At 32.7% G+C, this 24606-nt stretch overlaps 1 protein-coding gene across 1 annotated transcript in view; it reads left to right on the top strand.

The window, feature by feature from the left end:
* The window catches only part of LOC134726532 (uncharacterized), a 42240-nt gene that overhangs the window by 11870 nt on the left and 5764 nt on the right, over positions 1–24606 (top strand). Inside the window, exons 3-15 of the mRNA XM_063590938.1 lie at positions 5031–6473; positions 7597–10061; positions 12258–12506; positions 14883–15061; positions 16833–17006; positions 17484–17726; positions 18126–18250; positions 19829–19999; positions 20357–20452; positions 21191–21334; positions 21816–21924; positions 22386–22612; positions 23989–24228. Coding sequence (XP_063447008.1) covers positions 5031–6473; positions 7597–10061; positions 12258–12506; positions 14883–15061; positions 16833–17006; positions 17484–17726; positions 18126–18250; positions 19829–19999; positions 20357–20452; positions 21191–21334; positions 21816–21924; positions 22386–22612; positions 23989–24228 — 5865 coding nt within the window. The remainder of the gene's footprint in view (positions 1–5030; positions 6474–7596; positions 10062–12257; positions 12507–14882; positions 15062–16832; positions 17007–17483; positions 17727–18125; positions 18251–19828; positions 20000–20356; positions 20453–21190; positions 21335–21815; positions 21925–22385; positions 22613–23988; positions 24229–24606) is intronic.

The following is a 24606-nucleotide window of genomic DNA, read 5'->3' as shown; positions in this document are numbered from 1 at the left end:
GAAATCAGACACATCATTACAGAATATTATGGAATATATTAGTGGGTTTGTAACTTTTAATTGAAGTAGATATATTATATTCATGAAAATTATCAATCTTATTTGTATTTAGAAACTACTTGAATATTATTCATAAATATGCTATTATCAAGTAGTGATTTAAGTAGGCGTTACTGTGAACAGTTTCACAAAATAAATGCGTATATCGTTTCCTATTCTTTCCGATTTATTTTTACACGTGTATTGGATTATTTGAATATTGATTCGATCATTACATTACAGTCAAAGCTTAAATGATGGAAACAAAGTTATGCATGTAACGTAATCTACCGTAACATTTTATAAAGGACAATTTGGTGACGGTTTCAAATCATGTCGTCAATTTATCATTTTCATAGTATTTGAATTGAAATTCAAGCAAATGTCAAGTAATGGATTAAAAATTTCCTGGAATTTAACAATCAAATGTAAGTTTAAAAATAAAGCCTTTTATACACCAAATTGACGTTACGCGTAATTTAACTGGCACAACACTCACTTCTTTAAAAGTTTTTTAGTTTTGAAATGGAACGCTATCGAGTACAATTATTACTTTTAATTACAGACTTAAAAAATCGACACTTTCCTTTATTGGAAATTGAATAATTTAGATTGTATTAAATAGAATTTATAGGAAATACGCTTAGTTTCGACGTATTAAAATCGGTCAACTTCATATAAAATCCGGTTTACAGCGGTTCTGTTAAAAGATACTTTATCAAGTATTTATGAAATTAGACAACAAATAAATCCGTTTATAATATTCAATAAGTATAAAAAAATACTTCACACAAACAAATATAAATTCAATAGGTTTTATACAATAGAAAATGAATTAATGTAGCATTGCTGAACGAATGAACGATCAGAAAATTAAAAGTATCAGGTTCATATATCTAAAAAGAAAAAAAAGGGGGGAAAACATTTATAAGATTAAGACCCCGAATTTGTTCTAGTTGCTTCTATTTCAAAAATAAAAATGTGTGAAAGAATTGAAAATACTATTACTTTGTCAAAAAAAGTATTCTTTTGGCAGGATGTATCTTCCTTTCTGTGTTTTGAAGATCTATTCGAAGATACTTCATGTTTAAAGAAAAATAAGAAGACAAACGAATTCAAGAATAATTTAAACGGATAGTTCCTAATTAAATGGCAAAACCAAACGATCTAACACATCAAACAAAGTGATTACAACTGTCATATTCCTGACTTGGCATGAACCTGATTTTAAAGTTAGAAAATTCTTATACTTGTGTGACAGTCGCATTAAATTTCATTATATTGACAACTTTATGTGAACAAAATAAACAGACATAATAGGTATAAAAAAGGAACAGCTGTCAGCATTGGTCTCATTTTCAAATGCCACCTACCATATTTTCATAAATAATATTAACGGTACCAAAAAAACTGCACACGGGAATTTCGACAACTAAAGTCTATTCACGGATGATTGATGGCAAAACATTTCAAAATCCAATACTTATCAGCATATCAAAGAGATCATTAAATAAAAACAATAAAAAGTTTAGCTTAAGTCGAGAAAGTAGTCAGAGCTTTGTTTGTGGTACATATTTTCCTTTATTTAGATATTTTCAAAAAATTTGTAGAATAATGATCAATGAAAATTCCTACAACATTTTCGAAATATTTGTTTTTGTTATCAAATAAAGGTTTCAGATGGGTTTTTTTTTATTTCGACATGAAAGATGAATTTAACAACGTTTATTTATGAATTATTTTATATTTTCACTTTTTTTATATTAAATAAATATTCAATCATAAAATCGCATTCAAGCACACAAGACATATAAAGATAATCTTAGTCAGACATCTGTTCTGAACATTTTAAACTAATAAATTTGAATGTAATAATTGTATAATTATAGTGATTGGTAATATGTATCATTCACGATTTTATCATGTCCCTATATGTTTTTCGGTGACGGATGTCACACTCAAACACGCTGTTTTGGTCGACAATTATGTCCGTTTTAAATTATGTAGCTGAAAGAAATACACATTAAAATCACAAAAATATTAAACTTAGAGGGAAATTCAAAACGGAGAGTCCCTAATCAAACGAAAAGATCAAAAGCTCAAACACATCAAACTAGTGGATAACAACTGATTTAATAAGTCAAAAATATTTAGGTTGTAGTTGTATCTCATGCAATCGCAGATTGGTACATATAAATATCATAATGCTCATCAGGAATGATCAAATGACTGAAATAACATTAACGGTACCATTTTTTTGCACCAGATGCGCATTTCGACAATACATGTCTCTTCAGTGATGCTCGTGGCCAAAATATTTGAAATCCAAAGCTTATAAACATTTCCCCCATTCACATATCAGTGTTATCATTCAAGTCAAAATATTTCCATACAAAGTCGAAACGTATTTCTTTGGCATGAAGTTCGTCGTTATAAATACATAGAAAGACGAACAAAACTTTGAGCAAATATAATAAATAAGACTTGATTTTGAACCACATTTAATGTTATTGAAGTTCCAATATCAATAGCGGTTTTAGAAAATAATATTTCAATTAAATTCCATAGAAGAATGTATATTATCAAAACAACATAATTATTATCAAATATAATTATTAACATATCTTTTGATACATAATTAAGAAGTAGATGATAAGCAATGTTTTGGAGAAACATATATTTTAATATAACATTATAAACTATACGAATAAATATAAGAAGATATGTTAACAAATGCAAAAAAGAGAACTTTTCATCAGAGGTCAAAAGACATGGTAGTTAACAACTATACGTTACTGTATAGCAGACAAAACGTGTTTGTTTGAAATTGTGTATAACTTTAAATTTGAAGCTTAAAGTTAAAATACCTGTTTTGCGTTCTTACTTATTCTGATTATTAGTTATATATATTAGTGATGTGTCGTTGTTCTCCTCTTATATTTAATGCGTTTCCCTCGGTTTTGGTTTGTTACCCCGATTTGTTTTTTTGTCCATGGATTTATGAGTTTTGAACAGCGGTATACTACTGTTGCCTTTATTTGTTATATAATATATAAAACAGAACAGTGAACAAGTCTTTTTAAAATATAGTTATCCCATTTTAGCAATTTAGTGGATTTAGTTTTATTTTACTTTTATTTGGAATACATGTAATGTCAAGAACGGTCATTTCCTCGTCGAATCTTCTGGTTTAGATTTACATAAAGTTCAAGGTCAGAACTTCAATGAGCATAGTTTTTAAGTAATACGCAGTTATATTTTGAGTAATACAACGTATATTTATTCCTCCCCTATGATCAATAAATACAAACTAATTAAGATATAAAAGCACTTTAAATCTCATGTTTTATTTATTTAGTTTATTTAACCAGAAGAAGCTACATTCAAGAACCATTCATTACTGTAACCATTTAACCTTCTGGCTTAATAAACTTTGGGGGGGGGGGATTTTATACATACGTAATTATGTTGAGTCAAAACATATTATTTTATTTTAGAGGACTAATTTCTACTTCTTAAAATGTTATGTCTGTGTGTTTTTTTCACTTGTCGTTGTCAATTTAGTGACAAGACGATTTGAGTTATCACCAGTTTCTAGCTATGTTATTCAGTTTCTATGTTGTGTTTGCAATTTTTTTTTTATAAAGGTCAGGATTTCATTCTCAAAGTTTATCATTAATACATTTGAAGAGATTCAGTAGGAAAAGATATTGATCCGAATACTTGAAATTATATGATCAACTCCAAGATTCTTGAAAAAAAACATAATTGCCGTGAAATGGTATTTGTTCAATTAATCGGTAACTACAATTGAAAGACGTGTTCTTTTTCGTCTGCATAACAGTCTTTAGATAAATCTTATCACTTAAAAGTTTTCTGTTTCCATAATGGATTCAAAATAGTAGACAATTATTAATTTTTTACTTCCATGATCCATTTCAAACAATGTAGCATTGATGTTGTGAGATTTGTAAGGAATACATCCTAATAATAGCTGAGTTCGGACCAGATCAGCTTAATCAAATACTACTATGTTGCCGACTCCGAAAAAGTAAAATTTTCAATGCCAAAAAAAGACAGGACTGGTGTCTAACTTCAGAATGTGTAAAAAAAGTCCTGTAAAGTTACGGATACATGAACTGTGTGACAATATTACACCACTAATGTACCCACTTTTTCTCTCCCATATTTCCAGTTTTTACTTCATACAATCTAACCAAACATTATTAACGACAATACAATAGACCACGAGTATGATGACGACTAAGGACGTCTAATTTATAAAAAAAACACTTGGCCGGGACAATCCACTTTAAACCAGATTTCAACAAAAAACAGGTCACCGTTCAGGATATTTTAAAGAATAAGTTTACGTCTCTGAGACGTTAAAGTTAAGTTATTATTTCAGATTATTCTGCAACGTAAAACAAAACCCAGTTTATTGTCAAATTTGTTTACGTCACGTTACAACGTGGTTTTCTAAATGTTAGCCAAACTTTACAATATTGTTGTAGTTATTGCAGAATCAATATTCCATTTCGAATTTAGGCACTTTTGTTCGATGCCACTGCTGGTGGACGTTTCGTCCCCGAGGGTATCACCAACCCAGTAGTCAGCACTTCGGTGTTGACATGAATATCAATTACATGGTCATTTTTATAAATTTTCTGTTTACAAAACTTTGAATTTTACGAAATATTAAAGATTTTCTTACCCCAGGAGTAGATTACCTTAGACGTATTTGGCACAACTTTTTGGAATTTTGGGTCCTCAATGCTCTTCAACTTTGTATTTGTTTGGCTTTTGAACTTTTTTTATCTGAGCGTCACTGATGAGTCTTATGTAGACGAAACGCGCGTCTGGCGTATAAAAAAATTATAATCCTGATACTTTTGATAACTATTTGGTACAAATACAACACAGCCATTATTCAACACTTTGTCACTGAATTTTTAACATTGAAATTAATATAAATAAAATCCTTTTTACAGACTGAAAACATCACTGTATTACTAAACACTGAAAGAACAATGGTGATAACTTTAACTTCCGGAAGTAACGTACAGAGCGAGTGGAAAATAGGAAATACTACTGTATTAAGTAAAGTTTGTACAGGTTCCGTTAGAGAAATCAACTTTAGTAAAACCTTTGATGTTCCACAAGTGTACAACATGACAGTCATTGTTTGGAACTCCGTAAGTGGCCCTAAGCATATAACAGCATGTGTTGAGGTAGTGCGGCTTGTCGAAGGATTTGACATTGTAACAAACGTCCAAAATAATACATCATTCGGTACAGACCATGGTCCAGTTGTGTATAACATAACCCTAGATAGCTTGGACAGGTTGCCGATGGGAAAACTTAATTTTGAGCTATTTTATAATGATATTATTGTATTAACAATGAAATTGAATAATGAAGACGACCTTGTTAGTACAGGTCTGATGGCGTCTTATCAGTCAATGACAGAAGGTGACTACAACGTGGAAGCTAAAATTTCATCATCTGTAGACAGTCAGTCATTTTCATTCAATTTATCAATTTGGAACAATATAACGTTTCCGTCAATTAAAAGCGTTGCTGAAATCAATAAGGAAATTTTTGTAACAAATTACAATTTGAAAACGCAGAGATATCAATACAGAATAGTTTACGGCAACGGACATGATGAATACAGTGATCCTAATATTTTGATAACCGGAAGAGAATCGTTCTGGTCTTATAACTACACTATCAGAGGCACATACAGCATCACCATATTTGTCGCAAATCCAATTTATAGTTATTCATTTGTTAAAACTATTGTCATTCAGAATCCAGTTCCAGACCTCAGTATTTGGCCAAACCTGACATCATATCCAAACTACTTTCCATTACTAGAAAATGGAGCAGTATTCATCCTCAATATGACTAAGAACGATCTTCCACCAACCAGTATGACGTGTATTTTTGTTTTTGAAACAGGTGGAGTGGGAGTTAACGTTGATGCCCCAATCAGTTTTACTACACCCCTAAATACTTCACACACTTATACAACTGGTGGTGTCAAAGATGTCCAAGTTAATTGTTCCAATTCTGTTAGCTCACAATTGTTGACAACACGTGTATTTATGCTCTCTAAACTAGAAGGTTTTAAAATTACAGGTCATAACAGATTATTTTTAGATAACTCAACTTCGGTTGATCAATCTATAATTTTTGCATACACCGCTGGTGAACTCATTACCGCATCTGCAGCAATAATTACCGACACTTTAATTCCACTCAAAACAACATTAGATGGCCACTCAGGTTCGGTGGTTGTATCAGCAAACGAATTGAAATCATATCCGTATGGGACGTATAAAATAGCCATTGAACTAAGCAGCCAATCAGGCGAAACACAACAAAGAGGTGTTGCATTGTTTTATGAAGAACAACTTGCTGGATTTCAGGTAAGAAGAAAGAGGGGGGATAGGACCTTTATCGGGACTCCGGGATCGGGTGTTTTAAGCTAGGGATTTCGGGATTGACCCTTTAAGGATCCGGGAATTTTTGTTTTCGAATTTCGGAACGTCGGGATTTACTTTATTTAAATTCGGGACCTCGGGATTTCGTGTTTTTAAGCCCGGGATTTCGGGATCAGGACCCCTCCTATTCCCCTTCAAGAAACTATTGATAGTTATGGAGCGAATCCAGCTATTTCTAAAGGGAAATGAGGTTCCAACCATTTATCCCCTTTCAAAAGTATCGACTGTCAACATAGAGGGTTCAAACCCCGTACCCCCTACCCAACTCTGGAACCGCAACTCTAGTTGGTAATTAAAAAACTTAAAGATATGTTATGGTTTATAAAGATTTTCTGTCTTTAAAAAAACATTTTTACATGTTGTTATGGTCGAATAAAATGTTAAAGAAAAAAGTAACAATAACACAATTAAAAACAAAATTCAGACAATATATATTTGTGAAGCGATCGAAAAGATAGCGTTGTTTTGTCAAATGGGGTAAAAACTATTAAAAAAAAAAAAGGTGTTAGGTCATTTTGCTCAAAAACAAAGATTGAATTCAATGGGATATGTAATAGGAGATAAAAATAAAAGGGGAAAATTAATTTTATGTTGAAAGAAAAGTTACAACGCCATAATCTAAATACTGTAAACCAACCTAATTTCGCGAGCGATTTATTTTTGCGACTTTCGCGAGTAGAAAAATAACGCGAAAATAAATCGTCGCGAAAAGAAATAACTTGGATCTTATCAAACTACATTAAAAGAAATCGCCGCGAAGTTGACTAGCTGGGTATAAACGCGAAAATAAGTTGCTTTACAGTAAATGCCACAACGAGACAAAAAGTCCACAAAATGATACACAATAAATCAAAATTTGAATAAAGAAGCGAACTCCACCCACCTTAAAGCGAGGTGCAATAAGGTGCTACGACTTGAATTGTGAGCAGTTCCTATATGAACATGATTAGAGGTAACCTACGAGTGTTCTTAACATGACATTTATTCAGTTGCCCTTGTAATAAAATTTGAAATTTTTCTCAAATCAAATTTAACTGCTATTTTTAAGGTCTTCCAAAACGATTCGTTACACTTAGTACAACATGATGTCGAATTCGATGTTGTTTTTGCATCCGGAAGTAGCCCAGAAGTGGAGCTTTTATTTCTAGACACAAATTCAATGGTTGAGTTTGAGAACGGAATGGTCAGACATATGCAATTTGACTACACTTTCACAGATCCTGATCTATACAACGTTATTTCAATTTCACGTAATGCGATAAATAGTATAGTACAATCTGATCTCGAGGTAGAAGTCGTCAATTCTGTGGCAGGATTTTCAGTGGAAATGCAATCTAGTCTTATTAATTCGTATTCGACCATGACCTTCATTGTAAAATTGGATGTATTTTCTCGTATTCCTATGGGAATTGTTCATTTGTACGTTGACTTTGATGATGGACAATCAACTAATATGACAGTGAAAGATAAATTCACTCAAATGCTTGACAGTAATGGTTATCAATTTGACCATTTTTACTCAATGCAAGGGTACAAAAATGTAGCAATGAGATTTCAAGCGGAATTGACTAAACAGGAGATAAATGTAACGGCTAGAATTTGGGACAATATAAACAATGTTATAATAACATCTGACTGGGCTGCTGAGGTTAACGAAGTTATACCATTCAATTTTGAAAACGCCTTACGAAGTGGTTTTGAGTATAGTATTACGTTTGGAGATGGAATTGAAGTAAATAATGTTCCGAATGTTTTGTATGAAGAATATAATGAAGCCACCAAATATCATAGTTACAATTCACCTGGGGTTTACAAAATCGTTGTCAAAGCCTCCAACCAAGAGTACAGCAAAATAATACAATACAATATTACAATACAGTATCCAATTCCCCCACTGCAAATCAACCCGTTACCACCGTATATGATTCCTATACCATCCGGAGTTATATCTTTAACAATAGACATGATATCAAACAATCCGCCGCCAACCGACGTTACATGTAATTTCAAATATGAAGATTCACATCCGGGTGTTAATGAAACAATTCATTTTGTATATGGAACTACCATTATGAAACAGTATATGTATAAAACAGGAGGTGTGAAAAATGTGAACATTACATGTATCAATTTTGTTACTACGAAATCATTGTTTACAACAATTGATGCACAAATTGTGACAATATCAGATTACGAATTTGAGTATCCCAGTATAGTACCAATGAATATGACTCCTGACGCAGGTCAGCTACCATGTACAGCTGATTTTACTGTTCATCTTTTTCGATGCGTGCGATTCACTCCCGATGTAAGGTTTACTTGGGATTTCAATGACGGAACTTCAGTTGAAGTCACATATGGAAAAAAACATAGTCATGCATTTTCCAAAAGGGGTCATTATAATATAACTGTTACGATAAGAGATCGAGGTATAGATCAGATAAGAATATTACACATAAAAATTGGAGCTGTCGATTTTTATTTACAAAAGTATATCGGAGATGTATCGAACACCGTATTTCAGTACATACTTAAATGGGTAGGTATGTATGGCACATACGATTTAGCAGTCAGCACAAAAGAAACAATACACCATACTCAGCTTGATAGTAGTGATGTATTTGTACATAACCATACGTATAACTATTATATAAAGCAATACCGACCAAATATAATTGCAAAAAACAGTAATTTTACAGAGATTTTATATTATGATGATTTTGTAAAGGTTGACTTTAACTTGAGTATTCTGAATATTAACGTGACAGCAAGAACTATTTTTCCGCCTGGAAACGCAGTAGTGAGGGTTGGCCTAGTTGACGCTAGAAATACGCCTTTGCCGTTCGTCAAATGTCGGTATGACATGGGTGACTATATAGATTACACAATTTATGAACAAACACAGAATATATCGTTTGAAAATCCTCTGATATTTAATTATCAGTATAAAGTATTAGGAAACCTCACTGCCAAAATAGATTGCCAAAACAACTACGACAAATTTTCAAACACAACTAATGTTGAATCATATAATGATTGTTACACTGTTAATGGAATATTTGACAGACAGTATGCAAATAAAAGTAACCCATTGAAGGTATATACATCTGTGGATTTTGATTTAGCTAGTCGTATGGCCATATATTGCGTTAACCAGATAGTCACTTTTTATTGGAAGTTATACACCCTTGGAGAAAATAATACTAGACAGTTGTTTGATTATAAGCCTGTATCGGAACCTAGAGGATCGTTTCGTTTCGCCAAGGGTTCTATTCCCGAAGATATATATATGGTAGGGTTAAATGTTTCACTTCTAGGATTAACCTGGATTTATGAAATCACATATATACAGTTCGTTAAACCTCCCCCGTATGCCTACATAGAAGGAGGAGATGAGAGGTACGCCAAGATTTGGAGGAAAAATATCACACTGGATGCTCTTATGTCGTCATATGACGTGGGTATCGGATATGGAGGGAATAAAAACCTCAAGTTTGATTGGTCTTGTAAATTGTAAGTATATACAGTTTAAATATTTGATCAGCTGTAGTATTATTATTTGTATAACAATAAGTAAGAAAATATTTGAATTAGAAAGTTATTGCTTTGCATCACGGTGCGGAGCTATTATTTTCAGTAGACATACACGCCATATTAAAACAATTACTGAACACTGAATGGTAACTTTATTTATGATGCGGCTGAGAATCAGCAACAGCCATTGGTTTAAATGAGATAAAGAATTACATAATTTTCTCGTTCAGATAAGTCATCAACTATGTGTATATCGGTTCCGATCAACTGTCATTAATTCATGTTCGTTTTGTTATGCATATACTGCACACTGGAATTCAATATTGAAATATTAATTATCAATACACGTATATTTGCTTTGTCAATCTGCAATATGCACGATTTGTTTTTGCTAATTCAAAATTTGGCTGTATAAATATTTTGATCCTCTGTATAAGCGTCACTTAAACAATGTTCTTAACCAACGTTTTTAAAAAGGCATTATCTGTACTTTATAACTTCTCCTAATCAAGGCACACCTCCAGAGAGGCACACTCATAACGCACACTCTCAAAGTAAATCCATTTTATACCAATCCACCATCTTAAAATACCACATGCACACAAATTACATTAAATTAGGATAGAGCGAAGCAGTTCATCTCTTTTAAGACAGCTAAAACTTGTAGTGCATTACTTTACATAAGATGATCAAGATTCTTCATTACCTTGAATCATAGTACATATTCTGATAACATTGTTCTTCTAGTCTATTATTTTGGACAACAAGTGTTGATTGATGCTAGTTTGGTTACTTTCAATATGCTTTTGTTTTTTTTAGAAAATAATGGTTACAACAAATATTGTATAAGAAAAAGTTATGACTAAAAAATAATTCTATAATTTAGAAATAATGTACAAGATGACATATTTATTACAACAAATACTGCTTTCATTAATTGTTTTAAGAAATGCCTTGTGCAAAGATAGAAGAACCTATATCATTGCTCTGTGTCATTTTCATCGATGTCCTGATGTAGGGAAATCTGAATGTGAACGGATAGGATCGGTTATGAGCGATTCCAAATATAAGTTGAACACAGAGTTCAGTTTAAGAAAATTTACTGAATGTTGTTCCGTGTGAATCTTATACCAAACAGATTTTTTTCTAAAATGGTAAAAACAATATACAAAAAAAATGAATCAGACAAAGGTTATATTTTCTGTCTTGGTTCAAATAAACCGTCATTAGATAAAGACATCCTGTTTACCCAGACTTCACATGCACCTTGACCATCAGTTTTATTATTACAAAAAAACAGCGTTTTGAACTATTCCGTCTGAAATCAGGAAGAGTTTTTGTCTATTGAAAAGTATTGCGATTTGAGAATCGCACGTTCTGTGTTACATTGTCCAAGGATTGGATGATTTGGTTGGTTAAAATGGTTTCATGAGTATAATATATTATGCAAGTCAGGAGCCTCTGGCCTTTGTTAGTCTTGTATTATTATAATTTTAGTTTCTTGTGTACAATTGGAAATTAGCATGGCGTTCATTATCAATGAACTAGTATATATTTGTTTAGGAGCAAGCTGAATGACGCCTCCGGGTGTGGGAATTTCTCGCTACATTGAAGACCTATTGGTGACCTTCTGCTGTTGTTTTTTCTATGGTCGGGTTGTTGTCTCTTTGACACATTTCCCATTTCCATTCTCAATTGTTTGTCTTATATTGTTACTTATAATATTTAAAATAAAAAATCCCTAAACATGGTTTCTGATTTCTGAGGCTGACATAATATTAGATTGCAGACTTGTAAAACATGTTTACTGTTTGTAAACAACCTTAAACAGGATTATATACAATGAAAGAACGTTTATGTTTTTATAAGCACTGGTTTTCTTTGTCCATTCTTAAAATCCGAACACAATATTGCTCTTCGTGCTCAGCATGTTTATGGACAACCTGAATACAAGTATTTACTAGCACAAATATTTAAGATGTAAATGTCTTACTCGTTTCACGTGACATTTTTAACAATAATCAGAACAAAAAGGAGGATCATTCAAATGTATGATTTTCGCTTAATTCAATATAACTAAAAACAAAATATACAATACAATGAATAACAAACTACAAAAATATCAAAATTTCGCAACGTTAATCTTATAGATGGCTTAAACATATCATTTTTTAGGATAAGTGCTACAACTATGGAAGATTTGTCGGATAACTACAAAAAGGGAACCAATGTGAATGGTGATTGTGTTCGTTTGCTTTTACCGGAATCTGAAGGCATCATGGTGTTAAACCTAGTGAATGATGTTAAACAAGGCTATGCAGTAACTGTTGGAGTAACTGTTACAAACTCAGTCCATCAATCATCAAATAACTTTACACAGTTGATAATGGGGACATTGACAACAGCTCCGGATATATCGCTCATGTAAGTATATAACTGGTTGTGGGGACAACGACAACAGCTCCTGATATATACCGCCCATGTAAGTATACAACTGATTGTAGTGACATAGACAACAGCTCCTGATATATCTTTAATATATCACTCATGTAAGTATACAGCTGTTTGTGGGGTCATCGACAACAGCTCTTGATATATCGCTTATGTAAGTATACAGCTGGTTATGATGACATCGACAACAGCTATTATTATATCACTCATGTAAGTATACAGCTGTTTGTGGGGTCATCGACAACAGCTCTTGGTATATCGCTCATGTTAGTATACAGCTGGTTGTGATGACATCGACAACAGCTCTTGATGTATCGCTTATGTAAGTATACAGCTGTTTGTGGGGTCATCGACAACAGCTCTTGATATATATCGCTCATGTTAGTATACAGCTGGTTGTGATGACATCGACAACAGCTCTTGATATATCGCTTATGTAAGTATACAGCTGTTTGTGGGGTCATCGACAACAGCTATTGATATATATCGCTCATGTTAGTATACAGCTGGTTATGATGACATCGACAACAGCTATTATTATATCACCCATGTAAGTATACAGCTGTTTGTGGGGTCATCGACAACAGCTATTGATATATATCGCTCGTGTAAGTATACAGCTGGTTGTGGAGACATCGACAACAGCTTTCATATATATTGCTCATGTAAGTATACAGCTGTTTTTGAAAACAACGACAACAGCTCTTAACATAGCTCGTGTAAGTATACAGCTGATTGTGGGGACATCGACAACATGTACAGCTCATGCTTTATCCCTCATTTAAGATTTAAGTATACAGCTAATTGTATAGACATCGACAACAGCTCTTGATATATATATCGCTTATTTAAGTATACATCTGCTTGTTAGGACATCGACAACCGCTCTTGATATATATATATCGCTTATTTAAGTATACATCTGCTTGTGAGGACATCGACAACAGCTCTTGATATATCGCTCAAGTTAGTATACACCAGTTTGTAGGGACATCGATAACAGCTTCTGAAAAATCGCTCATGTAAGTATACAGCTGTATGTGGGGACATCGACAACAGCTCCTAATATTTTTCGCTCATGTAAGTATACACCTGTTTTTTGGGACAACGACAACAGGTCATAATATGTTTACGTATACAGTTAGTTTTTAGGGAAATTGACAACAGCTTCTGACATATCACTCATGTAAGTAGACAGCTGGTTGAGAGGACCTCGACAATAGCTCCTGACATATCGCTCATGTTAGTATATAGCTGGTTGTTATGACACCGACAACAGCTCCTGATATATCACTTAATATGTAAGTATAAAGCTGGTTGCGGTGACATTGACAACATCTCCTGATATATATCGCTCATTTAAGTATACAGCTTGTTGAGGTGACATCAACAACAGCTCCTGATATATCGCATATGTAAGTATACAGCTGTTTGAAGTGACATCAATATCAGCTAATGATATATAGCTCATGTAAGGAACATCGATGCTGGTATATCGCTCATGTAAGTATCCAGCTGATTATGGGGACATCGAAAACAGATCCTGATATATCGATCATGTGAGGGACATTGACAACTGCTCATGAAATTACGCCTGTGTTAGTTCAAAGCTGATTATTATGACGTCGATAACAGCTCCTGATGGCTCATGTATATATAGATTAGTCATATATGGGGAATTTCTTATTTCATTTCACTGCTTCTCAAAGCATACAATAACTTCAAAACCTTGTACATTTGTACATTGCTCATTTAAGGGAAACATTGATACCCTATCATGTTCAAATGATAAAACAAATGCCTTATATTTGACACAACAATGAACGAAAAACAAATATGATAGACATCAACCAAGGATAACAACTGAATTACAGGCTATTTGCGTATAACAGTCGCATGGATAACATCATTGTAAGGGGATTAAAGATCGATCCTCCTCTGACCTTGAATAGAGGAATAACAGCTTTAGAAAAAAACATGTAAAAATCAATAGAAAATGTCAACTATTATTTCTGTAGACTTGAGAAGATATTTGTGAAATGATTTGTCGACTCTGATATATTTTTAACAGTTAAGTAATTAGTAGAAAGTGTAATCATTGTCAATTATATCACATCCACTTATTTTTATAGTTAATGTCTATTTCAGTTCTTAAAAGTGCACTTTATATCTGTGTGGTTTCAGTGAGTATCAGTTTTTCAAAAGTAAAAAAAAACACACATATATTTACTTTACCAAGAGACAGCAACAGTTACTGTAAAATAAAAAAAGATCAATTATGAAATGCAACCAAAAAAAATTAACTCTTTTTTTGTTTGTGATATAAGTTGACGTTTTTGGTTCATTTAGATGCGATTTAAACTGTGATAAGAAGTATGCTACAATGTCAAAGTCCATCATGGTAGCTCTATGTCTCGATTGTGAAATTGATTTTACTTATCTGGAATACCATTGGACACTCAGTTGGTTTGATACATCAACTCAGCAATATATAACAGAACAGAACTTTGAATCGATGACTGACACAGGTATATCTAAATTCTTAAGAATATACTGTAAATACAAACATAAAAGGAGGACATGGAAAATAATTAATATCAGTCTATTAAATTTTCATTACGCAAGGAAAACAAGTTGAAAAATTAATGCGCCAAACTATATAATAAGCGTTTGGTAGTTGTGTTATCTCATTTTTAGCTCACCTTGCCCGAAGGGCCACGTGAGCTTTTCTCATCACTTGGCGTCCGTCGTACATTAGCTTTTACAAAAATTTTCCTCTGAAATTAATGGGCCAAATTAAATCAAACTAGGCCACAATCATCATTTTGGTATCAAGTTTTTGTGTGGCGTGACCCTGCCAACCAACCAAGATTGCCCCCATAACTAAAATAGAACTTAGGGGTAAAATATAGATTTTGGCTTATAACTCTGAAACCAAAGGATTAAGTATAATTCAGACATGGGGGTAAAATTGTTTTGCAAGTCAAGATCTATCTGCCCTGAAATTTTCAGATGAATCCGACAACTGATTGTTGGGTTGCTGCCCCTGAATTGGAAATGTTTAAGGAAATTTTCCTTTTTTTGATTACTATCTTAAATATATTATTATAAATAGAGATAAACTGTAAACAGCAATAATGTTCAGCAAAGTAAGATCCACAAATAAGTCAACATGACCTAAAAGACCCCCTTAAGGAGTTATTGCCCTTTATAGCTATAGTCAATTGTTAATAATTTTGTAAATTTTGTAATGTTTTGTAAATTTTAACAAAATATGTTCTTCTGTAACTTACGGGCCAAGTTCATTATAAATTGAGATAATTGTAAGAAACAAGAATGTTCAGTAAGGTAAAATCTACAAACTCATCACCATCACCAAAACACAATTTTGTCATGAATCCATCTATGTCCTTGTTTAATATGCACATAGACCAAGGTGAGCGACACAGGCTCTTAAGAGCCTCTAGTTATCTAATATTAAAATCTTTGTCATTCGCAATAGAGAAAATATTCCAAGATGCACACTGATTGTTTCCTTGTTCGGTAAAGACAATGTCCTCCAACCTTATGATATTTGGAAGAGACATCTGTGTTCAACAGTTTTTGTCTATTATGAAATAATTGCTTAAAACGTCTAGTGACAAATGTTGCATGCATAATTAGAACGAAAACAAATTAAGACTCACTCAGTAGACTGTTTAATTGGTGTATTGATTGCTGTTTCATGTCCAGCGACAAATGATTCTTGGAAACTTAAATATTTAGGAAGATAAAATTGTTATACATACATAAATTTTATCATGTGATGTTGTATAGAAAAAATTTCAATGAAGAACTAACAAGCTAGGACTAGTGTACAGTAGTTGAACTACTCTGACCACTTGGCCTCCGAGGCCTTTATAAGATTGCACGTATAGCACATACATTGAGAGATTTGGTTATCATGTAGAAATCAAGTTACCCTTACCCTTACCCTTCCGGAGCACCTGAGATCACCCCTAGTTTTTGGTGGGGTTCGTGTTGTTTATTCTTTAGTTTTCTATGTTGTGTCATGTGTACTATTGTTTTTCTGTTTGTCTTTTTCATTTTTAGCCATGGCGTTGTCAGTTTGTTTTAGATTTACGAGTTTGACTGTCCCTTTGGTATCATTCGTCCCTCTTTTAAACATAAAAAAAACTAGCATAATAAAATGCCGCTTTACACTTCATTTTCTTTATAGTTGCAATGACAATATTAACCAGCGCTTATTTTGGTAACTCTTTCGTTCATCCTTGTATTGTTTTATGGTTTTTTTTAAAGGTATTAACAGGAAAACCTTAGTTATCTTAGAAAATCAGTTGAAACTGAATACCAAATATTTGTTAAAAGTAAACGTGAACCGCATTGGGGAATTAGATGAAAGTGGAGGAAGAATAATATTTTTAACGAACATGCCTCCGTACGGCGGATCCTGTAAAGCTTCAAATAGTTCAGGTATGTATACATAATTACCCGTAAGCTATATTTGATCAATGAATAATAATTTAACCTGTATAACATTTTACGTATAAACATAAAACCAAAATATACAAAGTCGACATTTGCGTACCGGTATAACGATACATAGAAAATGGTGCTAGAAACAAGAAAAATTCTCTGCATACTAGTTTTTACATAAATTTAAATCGTATTGTCGGTTGAGCAGGATAACTACACATGTTGTCATTGAATGTTGTTGAAAGTCTGCTATTTTATATGGTATGTCCAGTCATATTCTGCTTTTACAATATCTTATGTATAATTGTATTTTTGGTAATGCAAATATTAGAGAATAATGAAAATGTGGTTATCCATGACACGTTTTGATCCGCCGCTTTCTGTTTGTGCTTATCATTATTATTTTGAATACCACGAGAAAAAGCGAGTTGCTAATGTCACATTTTTTAGCACTTAATGTTGTTGTTATTTCAGCTACTGGAAGAGCAGCAGAAATTTTGAACACGCCTGAAGATATGATTCCCACCGGCGTAGCTTCGTCTTCTTTGTTTGCTATTCTCTGTAAGGATTGGAAGGATGAAGGTTTGGAATTAGACCAAGATGAACAGAGGGATGCAGAACGAGAGAATCCTCTTCTTTATGAATATTTCTTGTATCTAAATCACACTGATTACGTTGGAAAGCGTGTAACAGAAAAAATACCTATATATAAAGGAGGTAAATTAAATACTATGAATATATTATGAGTACTGTTAAAAAAATTTTTTTAACGCTCTTTGAAATTGTATTTGTCTAGGTCTGATATGCAATTACTTTTTATACAATCTTTTGCTATCTCAAACAACATTTGGAATACATTGGTTTCATGCATCAAGTGAAATTTTAAATGCAAGGAAATCACATCTACTTATGAATTATTTCTCAAAACTATTGATATATTTCAAATATATTTTAGAAGTTGGAAACTATGCTTGCAAAGCATGACAGTTTAAAAAGCGTGCAGATGTTATTGTTTGATAATGTGACATTGATATATATTTTCCAAACGGAACAAAAAAAGTGGTATGAAAATTTATGTGTATATCTTTATTTATCAAGAAATTGTTTCTTTAATAGGAGAAAGTACTGCGTCAGAATTACGTCTACCTGTCGGAGACCCATTGGACGATTATGTTATTCAAGTAGTTGTATCTGTTTTCGACCGATTCGGAGATTATTCAAAAATTTATTTGAAAGTTACGGTGAGATAAAACTAATAGACTGTGTTAACATTCAATATAAATAAGTAGCTAAAATCAGGAAATCCCCTCGACATTTTTTGTTTTGAGAAAAACCGACGAAAAATATATGTAATTTAACGCTGGAAAACATGTAACAGAAAGGTATTAACATCAACCATAATATGAAAACATAGAAAAACATATTTTGAGATTAACTTAAGGTTGAAAGTTGCCCACACTATATATATATATATATATACTAGAACACACCCGTGATATCGCGGGTCCGTGACTGAATCAAAGTATATAACTATGTGCCCTTATTTTAGTATTAGTATTGCTATCTGTTAAAGTCATGCCGATTATAAGATACACAGTTTTTCTCTTCTTTCAAATCTTTCTGTTTGAACCCGTCGAACTGGAATTTATCAATTATTGGTAATATTAATTATTTGGAAAACAAATGGTCCTGGAATGGAGTATTTTTTAATCAACAGCATTGTTCTATATTAGTTATACATGTAAATAAAGTTGAATTTTTTGATTCGCTGTTTTACGTCATGCCCACTAACAAATTGAAAACTGTACCTACAGTATACGCCTTATTTTTAAACCACATTTTTAGTATTCGTATTGTTATCTTAGAAAGTTTTACTGATTAAAATACTACAATAATAGGTAACAATTTGACAATTCAGTAGCGTCAACCCTGTGATTATGACCCGTGTATATAGCATATTAATCCTAAATACACCGTTTGGTGGTGCGCCTGTCAGATGCGGAACGTTCAGATAAGGTAATAGGTAACAGGTGAATATACTATTGGTATCGGTATCGGACCCGATCCGGAACTTCTTAATTATTGGCAATATTAATTACGTGGAAAACAAAAGGGCCTAGAGTGGTGTAATTTTTAATCTACACCTTTGTGCTATATTAGTTATATATAAAGTTGAATAATTTGATTCGTCGTTTTTACGTGATGACGGCTGACAAATTGGACCTCGTAATTTTAGTATTATAGATATATATATGTTTACCTGTATAGAAATAAGTTTTTATTCTAGTGACATTCAAAACTCAAAAACAAACTGAGAGCACCATGGGGTAAAAAACGAAAAATGACTGAAAGACGAACAACTATACACAAAACACAACATAAAAAACTAAAGACTGAAACAGCCAAAAACACTGGAATGGCTAGGTCATAACGATCCTGCTCTACAGGAAATGATGATCGTTCGTTCATTTGTCTATCATTTCGTCCCTCGGTCTCATTTATTATCACATACATCTCCTGAAACGATTAACATAATCTTATAAAGGTTCAAAATATAGGTTATATTAGTTAAAACTGAGCTGTACAAACCCAACCAAAACCTGGAAGTGATCGCGGCTGTTCCGGAAGGGTACGCAAATCCTGCTCAAGGTGTGACACACGCTGTAAGTATTTATATATTTGTCTAGTTGTCTCGTCGACAATCATAATAAATTTCCTTATTATTATATTTTCTTTAAAATAAACTGATAAGTCTATGTGCTAACATATGCTCGAAAAACAACTGTTGATATAAATAAATAATCATTTCTTTTATAAAGTGCTTACCAAATGACGAATACACACTGTCCAATGAAGGAGATACAAATAAAACAACTAAAATGCTTGAGAATTTTGATGATAACTATGATATGACCGACGCTGGTGGTAACGATATAGCAGTTTTTCGCCTAATAAAATCAACGGCTGGTTTTTATAACACATTGACATTCGTAAGTTTAAAATACATTTAAAAAAAATCAGGAAAAGAAAAATGGTAAAATCTACATGGCACTTATTTATTCAAGAATGTTCTTGTTAATATCTAAAAGATGTTTACTCAGGTTCGTGCAACTAACATATATAGTTTTTGTGGAATTTTATCAATAAATTAGTTTTTTTCTAGTTTAAACTTTGAATTAACATCATAGCATATAGAGACTTTGAGTGTGTATTTTCTTTTTAACCTCTTAAAAGTGAAGTTTATTTGTGTAACCACATAATCTGAAAGTGTGTAGCTTGATTGATTTTTAAAAGTATTATAATACTATTTATTCAAAGTTTTCATTTCTCTTTATTTTGATTTAAAGGAAAACTCCACGGCCAAAGCTGATACGTCATCATTGGACAGACTTGTCTCGTATGAAGACGAGTTACAGAGTGATGTTCAGAATACGCTGCAACAAGTAAAACTACGGAAGCGTTTAAGCGCCACAAAACTTTTGTTTTAAATGTTTCTCCCTATGGTTGCGGTATAACGCAAACCTTTACGAAATAACGCAAACAAACATTTGCGTTATAACGCAAACATAGGAAGAAATATTTCAAAAAAAGTCGTGTGGCGTTAATACGCTTCCGTATAAAAAAAAACATATATAAATGTGTTCAACAATCATATTAATATTTTGATCTGTATTCAACTTTTTTAACTTAAGATAGTTTTAGAAGATAGGATGAATAGGGTAGTTTCGACACCTCCTAAAATTCAAAAATCAAAATATATTATAAATCTTTCAAATGATAAATATTCTCCAATGAAAGCATAACGTAAATTGTAGGTTCGTCTGAAAAAAAAAATTATTTGGTGACTTTCTTTTGCTATGTATTTGATATTGATAACTACACGAAGAGTTGATGAATTCGGCTCAACTTGAAAGACAAGGTGAATGTATTGGTTGTGACAATGAGCTTATCAATAGGTAAATTGAAGAGCCACTAAAAACAAACAGAAAAGCATGTTTTGTTTGAGAAAAAAATTTAAAAAATCAAGATCCAGTTTTTAAATTCAATAGCTGGTTTATCGATTGAAAAATTGGAGTGTAACTAAAAACATGGAGTTTTTATTTTTAGCAACTAGTATTGCCCAAAAAAAACAACGAAATTTATAGTTTCAATCTTTATAAAAATATAATTCTGTTTTTCAGCGAAATCTAGATCTTATGTCTAAAGTATTGGATAAAGTACCAGAAAACTCATCACTGGTAATTTTGCCTGCAGATACCATATTGATCGCAAAAACCGTACAAGCTTGTATATCTAACATAGATGTCATGACAGAAAACTCATCGGTAAGTTTTCTTCACTACTGATGTTTTATTTGTGTGTTGTCTGCAGGTGACAACTATTATTCCGGTTTCTAATATGTTTAGAAGTTCAAACACTTAACCCAAGCAATTCCTTACACATGTGTATATTTGTTTGACTGTCCATACTTGTACAAAAAAGTCATGTAGTTAAAAAATATATTTTTCTAAATATGCGACATATCAACACTTTTGGTTCCCTCAATAAGAATACAATGCAACAGCTATTGATAACGTTGAATATATTGTGAATTGGCTAATGAGAGGGGTCTAATCTTATTTCAGCGGATCCATGTGTGACAGAATATTTGATTGTTATTTGAAATGAAATTTTGTAGACAAATGTGTCATCCTGAATGTTTAATCGCAAAGACATTTTAATAAAAAAAAAATACAAGTGAGAAAATCATGGCCATGTTTGCAAAGTGTGTTAAAATTAAACGTGTAATTACTTTATTCTTTTTAGGCAGAAGTGTCTACAGTTGCATATAATTTAATACAAAATATACAGAAAGTGTCGAACAAAAGCCCACTACCAATGACAGAGCGAGAAAACATCCAGGAAGCCACAGCAGGTAAATATGGAGCGTTTGAATCGTTACTGTTTTAAAAATAGCAAATTTGACACCATGACTGCAGTCGTCTATCTTTGACCTATTTAGTAATCAATTGTATAAAGATTGACTTATTTCACCTTTTTTGAGATTGGTGTGCTCTGCCGCGTTATTTATGGTCATTTGACTTTAACTCTTTGGTGGTTTTTTTTGGTATTTCAAAGTTTTTGATAATGTCAGTTAAGGGCAATAACCCCTTACCATAAGACAATAATAGTTGGTTAGCAGTTGTATTAGTACCACTCATTCGATGGACGTGTTATTGCGTCTTTGCCTCTCATTTTAGTAGTAAATAAATATAGTCTGTTTTTTTAGTACAAACGATAGACGTACGAGTATGTCTGCATTAGGAAAATTTTAGTAATAGTATATAGCACGTATATATGGCATATAATAATATTTAGAACTGTATTTTTCCTTAGATGTTCTTGGTATATTATCTGAAAATGTTGAATTCCTGTCGACTGCTAGCCAGGAGAATTTGAATAAGACCTTAACAAAAGAGATGGTTGAAGATGAGTTAATAGAGTACTACAGATATCATCCAGAGGGAATAGAAGGTTATCCTTCAATTACAAATGATCTGATTCAGTTCATGTATGAAAAGAAAAGAAAAGTACGCGAAAGACAAACAAATATGGCTAATAGTGTAAGTTAGCATAATTAGGGTAAATATTTTATGATGCCATAGTACAAGGCTTTGTCTTTGTCTTGTCACTACATTTATATAAAATAAACTGTTAGGACATATGGCTGCTTAAAATTAGCAATTTGAAGGTAAATTTACATGGTATTGAACCGGCGAGGTGATCAGTGAATGTGTGACCTACGCATCATAACGCCGAAAATAGTTTCGTACTCCAGCTATCAAAAATATGACTAATAAAAGGATTTTGATTTGTCGTGAGATACCACGGATGCAATAAGTTAGGCTGAATCGCCATACTAAGATTTTTAATATAAAAGTGTGCAGGCACCCAATCCATCCCCTAACATGGGACATTGGTGTAACAGTTACACAAGTCCACTTGTAATGCAAATGGACATAGACCTTGGGTTCTAGTCATACAACTTGCTCAGTGCTCGAAGCACAAAAACCATGCTCAAATCATGAAATCAAAAACATTTTGATTGGTTGATTTTGGATAACTTTCAAGAACCAACTAACCAAAACACTGAATTTGAAGTGTCGAGCACAAATGTTTTTTTCCTTGTACTCAGTTACGTTTGTGACCGGATACCCCCGTATGGTGTAAGCGTATCCTGCTATGCAAGCATCACCACGTAATGGGAATCCACACGCAGTCAAAATGACACTATATGGAATTGAACACAATATTATTGATCAGATAACCGCACTGGAACCGAAAAATATAAATACATACACAATCTGAATTCCGAGAAAAATTCAAAAAGGAACGTACCTGATTAATTGACAAAATTTAAACGCTCAAACACATCAAACGAATGGAAAACAACTGTCATATTCCTGACATGGTAAAGGCATTTTCGTATGTAGAAAATGGTGGATTAAACCTGGTTTGAAATCTAGCTAAGCCTCTCACTTGTACGACAGTTGCATTAAATTCCATTATATTGACAACGATGTTGGAACAAAACTAACAGACATAATGGGTAAAAATGTCAAAAATAGGAGTACAGCAGTCAACAAAGTGTTTTAATATTAATCACCACACAAACCAACAAAAATAAACAAAGAACACACAGACAAGCATATTAGCAAAATTAAAGACAAGAATACATAAATGTTCCATAGAACAATAACACAATGAAGGTATGTATAAGTACAGAGCCACGTCATATATGAATCAAAGAAACATAAAAAGGCACAGACAAAGTATAAGCAAAAAATAAAAGAAAAAAAAATGTTTTAAAATATACCACAATAACGTGACATGCCTTCGAATGCGAAAACATGGCTTTAGTAAGTCGAGACACATATACAAGTATTTAGACAATTCTTTGATGGACAGTCTTGTATTCATTAATTTAATATGTTTGCAGACAAGTGCAACAGTGGATAAGCTTATTGGCACACTCGATTCAGCTATCAACGTCACATCTTCAACAATAGCTTTTGGGGAAGGCGAGAAAGTTACGCGCCAAAAAAACTTAAACGTTAGTATTGAAAAGGATTCCGCAGAAATGTTCCTAAATAGGTCTGAAATTAAACGGGATGGATTTATATTGGATTTACAGAATGACACTCTTGAAAATGTAACAGCTACAGAACTGGAACTCCAGGTGTGTGAATTAAAGAAAAATGTCATTGGGTTATGTTCGCTCTTTTAGACATAAAAAAAGTTTTGATGAACAGTTTACTTATATTTTGAATCAGATGCTCGATAAAATATACCAAGCCATCTAGAAGAATCTCTAGTTTCCATTGAGAACCACCAACTTTGGAAATCATGCTTGAAAAAGACTGTTCAAATTCACAAACTCAGGGTTGACAGGTTAGCAACCCCTTTAGATCTAGGACCTCTCGCTCCCGAGCTTTCCTTCTCCGGAAATATAAGAAATTGTGTATATACTAGTAGTATATACAACTCGTCTAAACATCAACCCAACAATGTTAGATCTGTAAATTTGCTTTCGCAAGTTAGTAGTATATATGTCGTG

This window comes from Mytilus trossulus, chromosome 7 (genome assembly GCF_036588685.1).
Source record: "Mytilus trossulus isolate FHL-02 chromosome 7, PNRI_Mtr1.1.1.hap1, whole genome shotgun sequence".
NCBI lineage: Eukaryota > Metazoa > Mollusca > Bivalvia > Mytilida > Mytilidae > Mytilus > Mytilus trossulus.
Note: the sequence above shows the minus strand (reverse complement) of the source record. Positions and strands in the feature narration are given on the sequence as shown.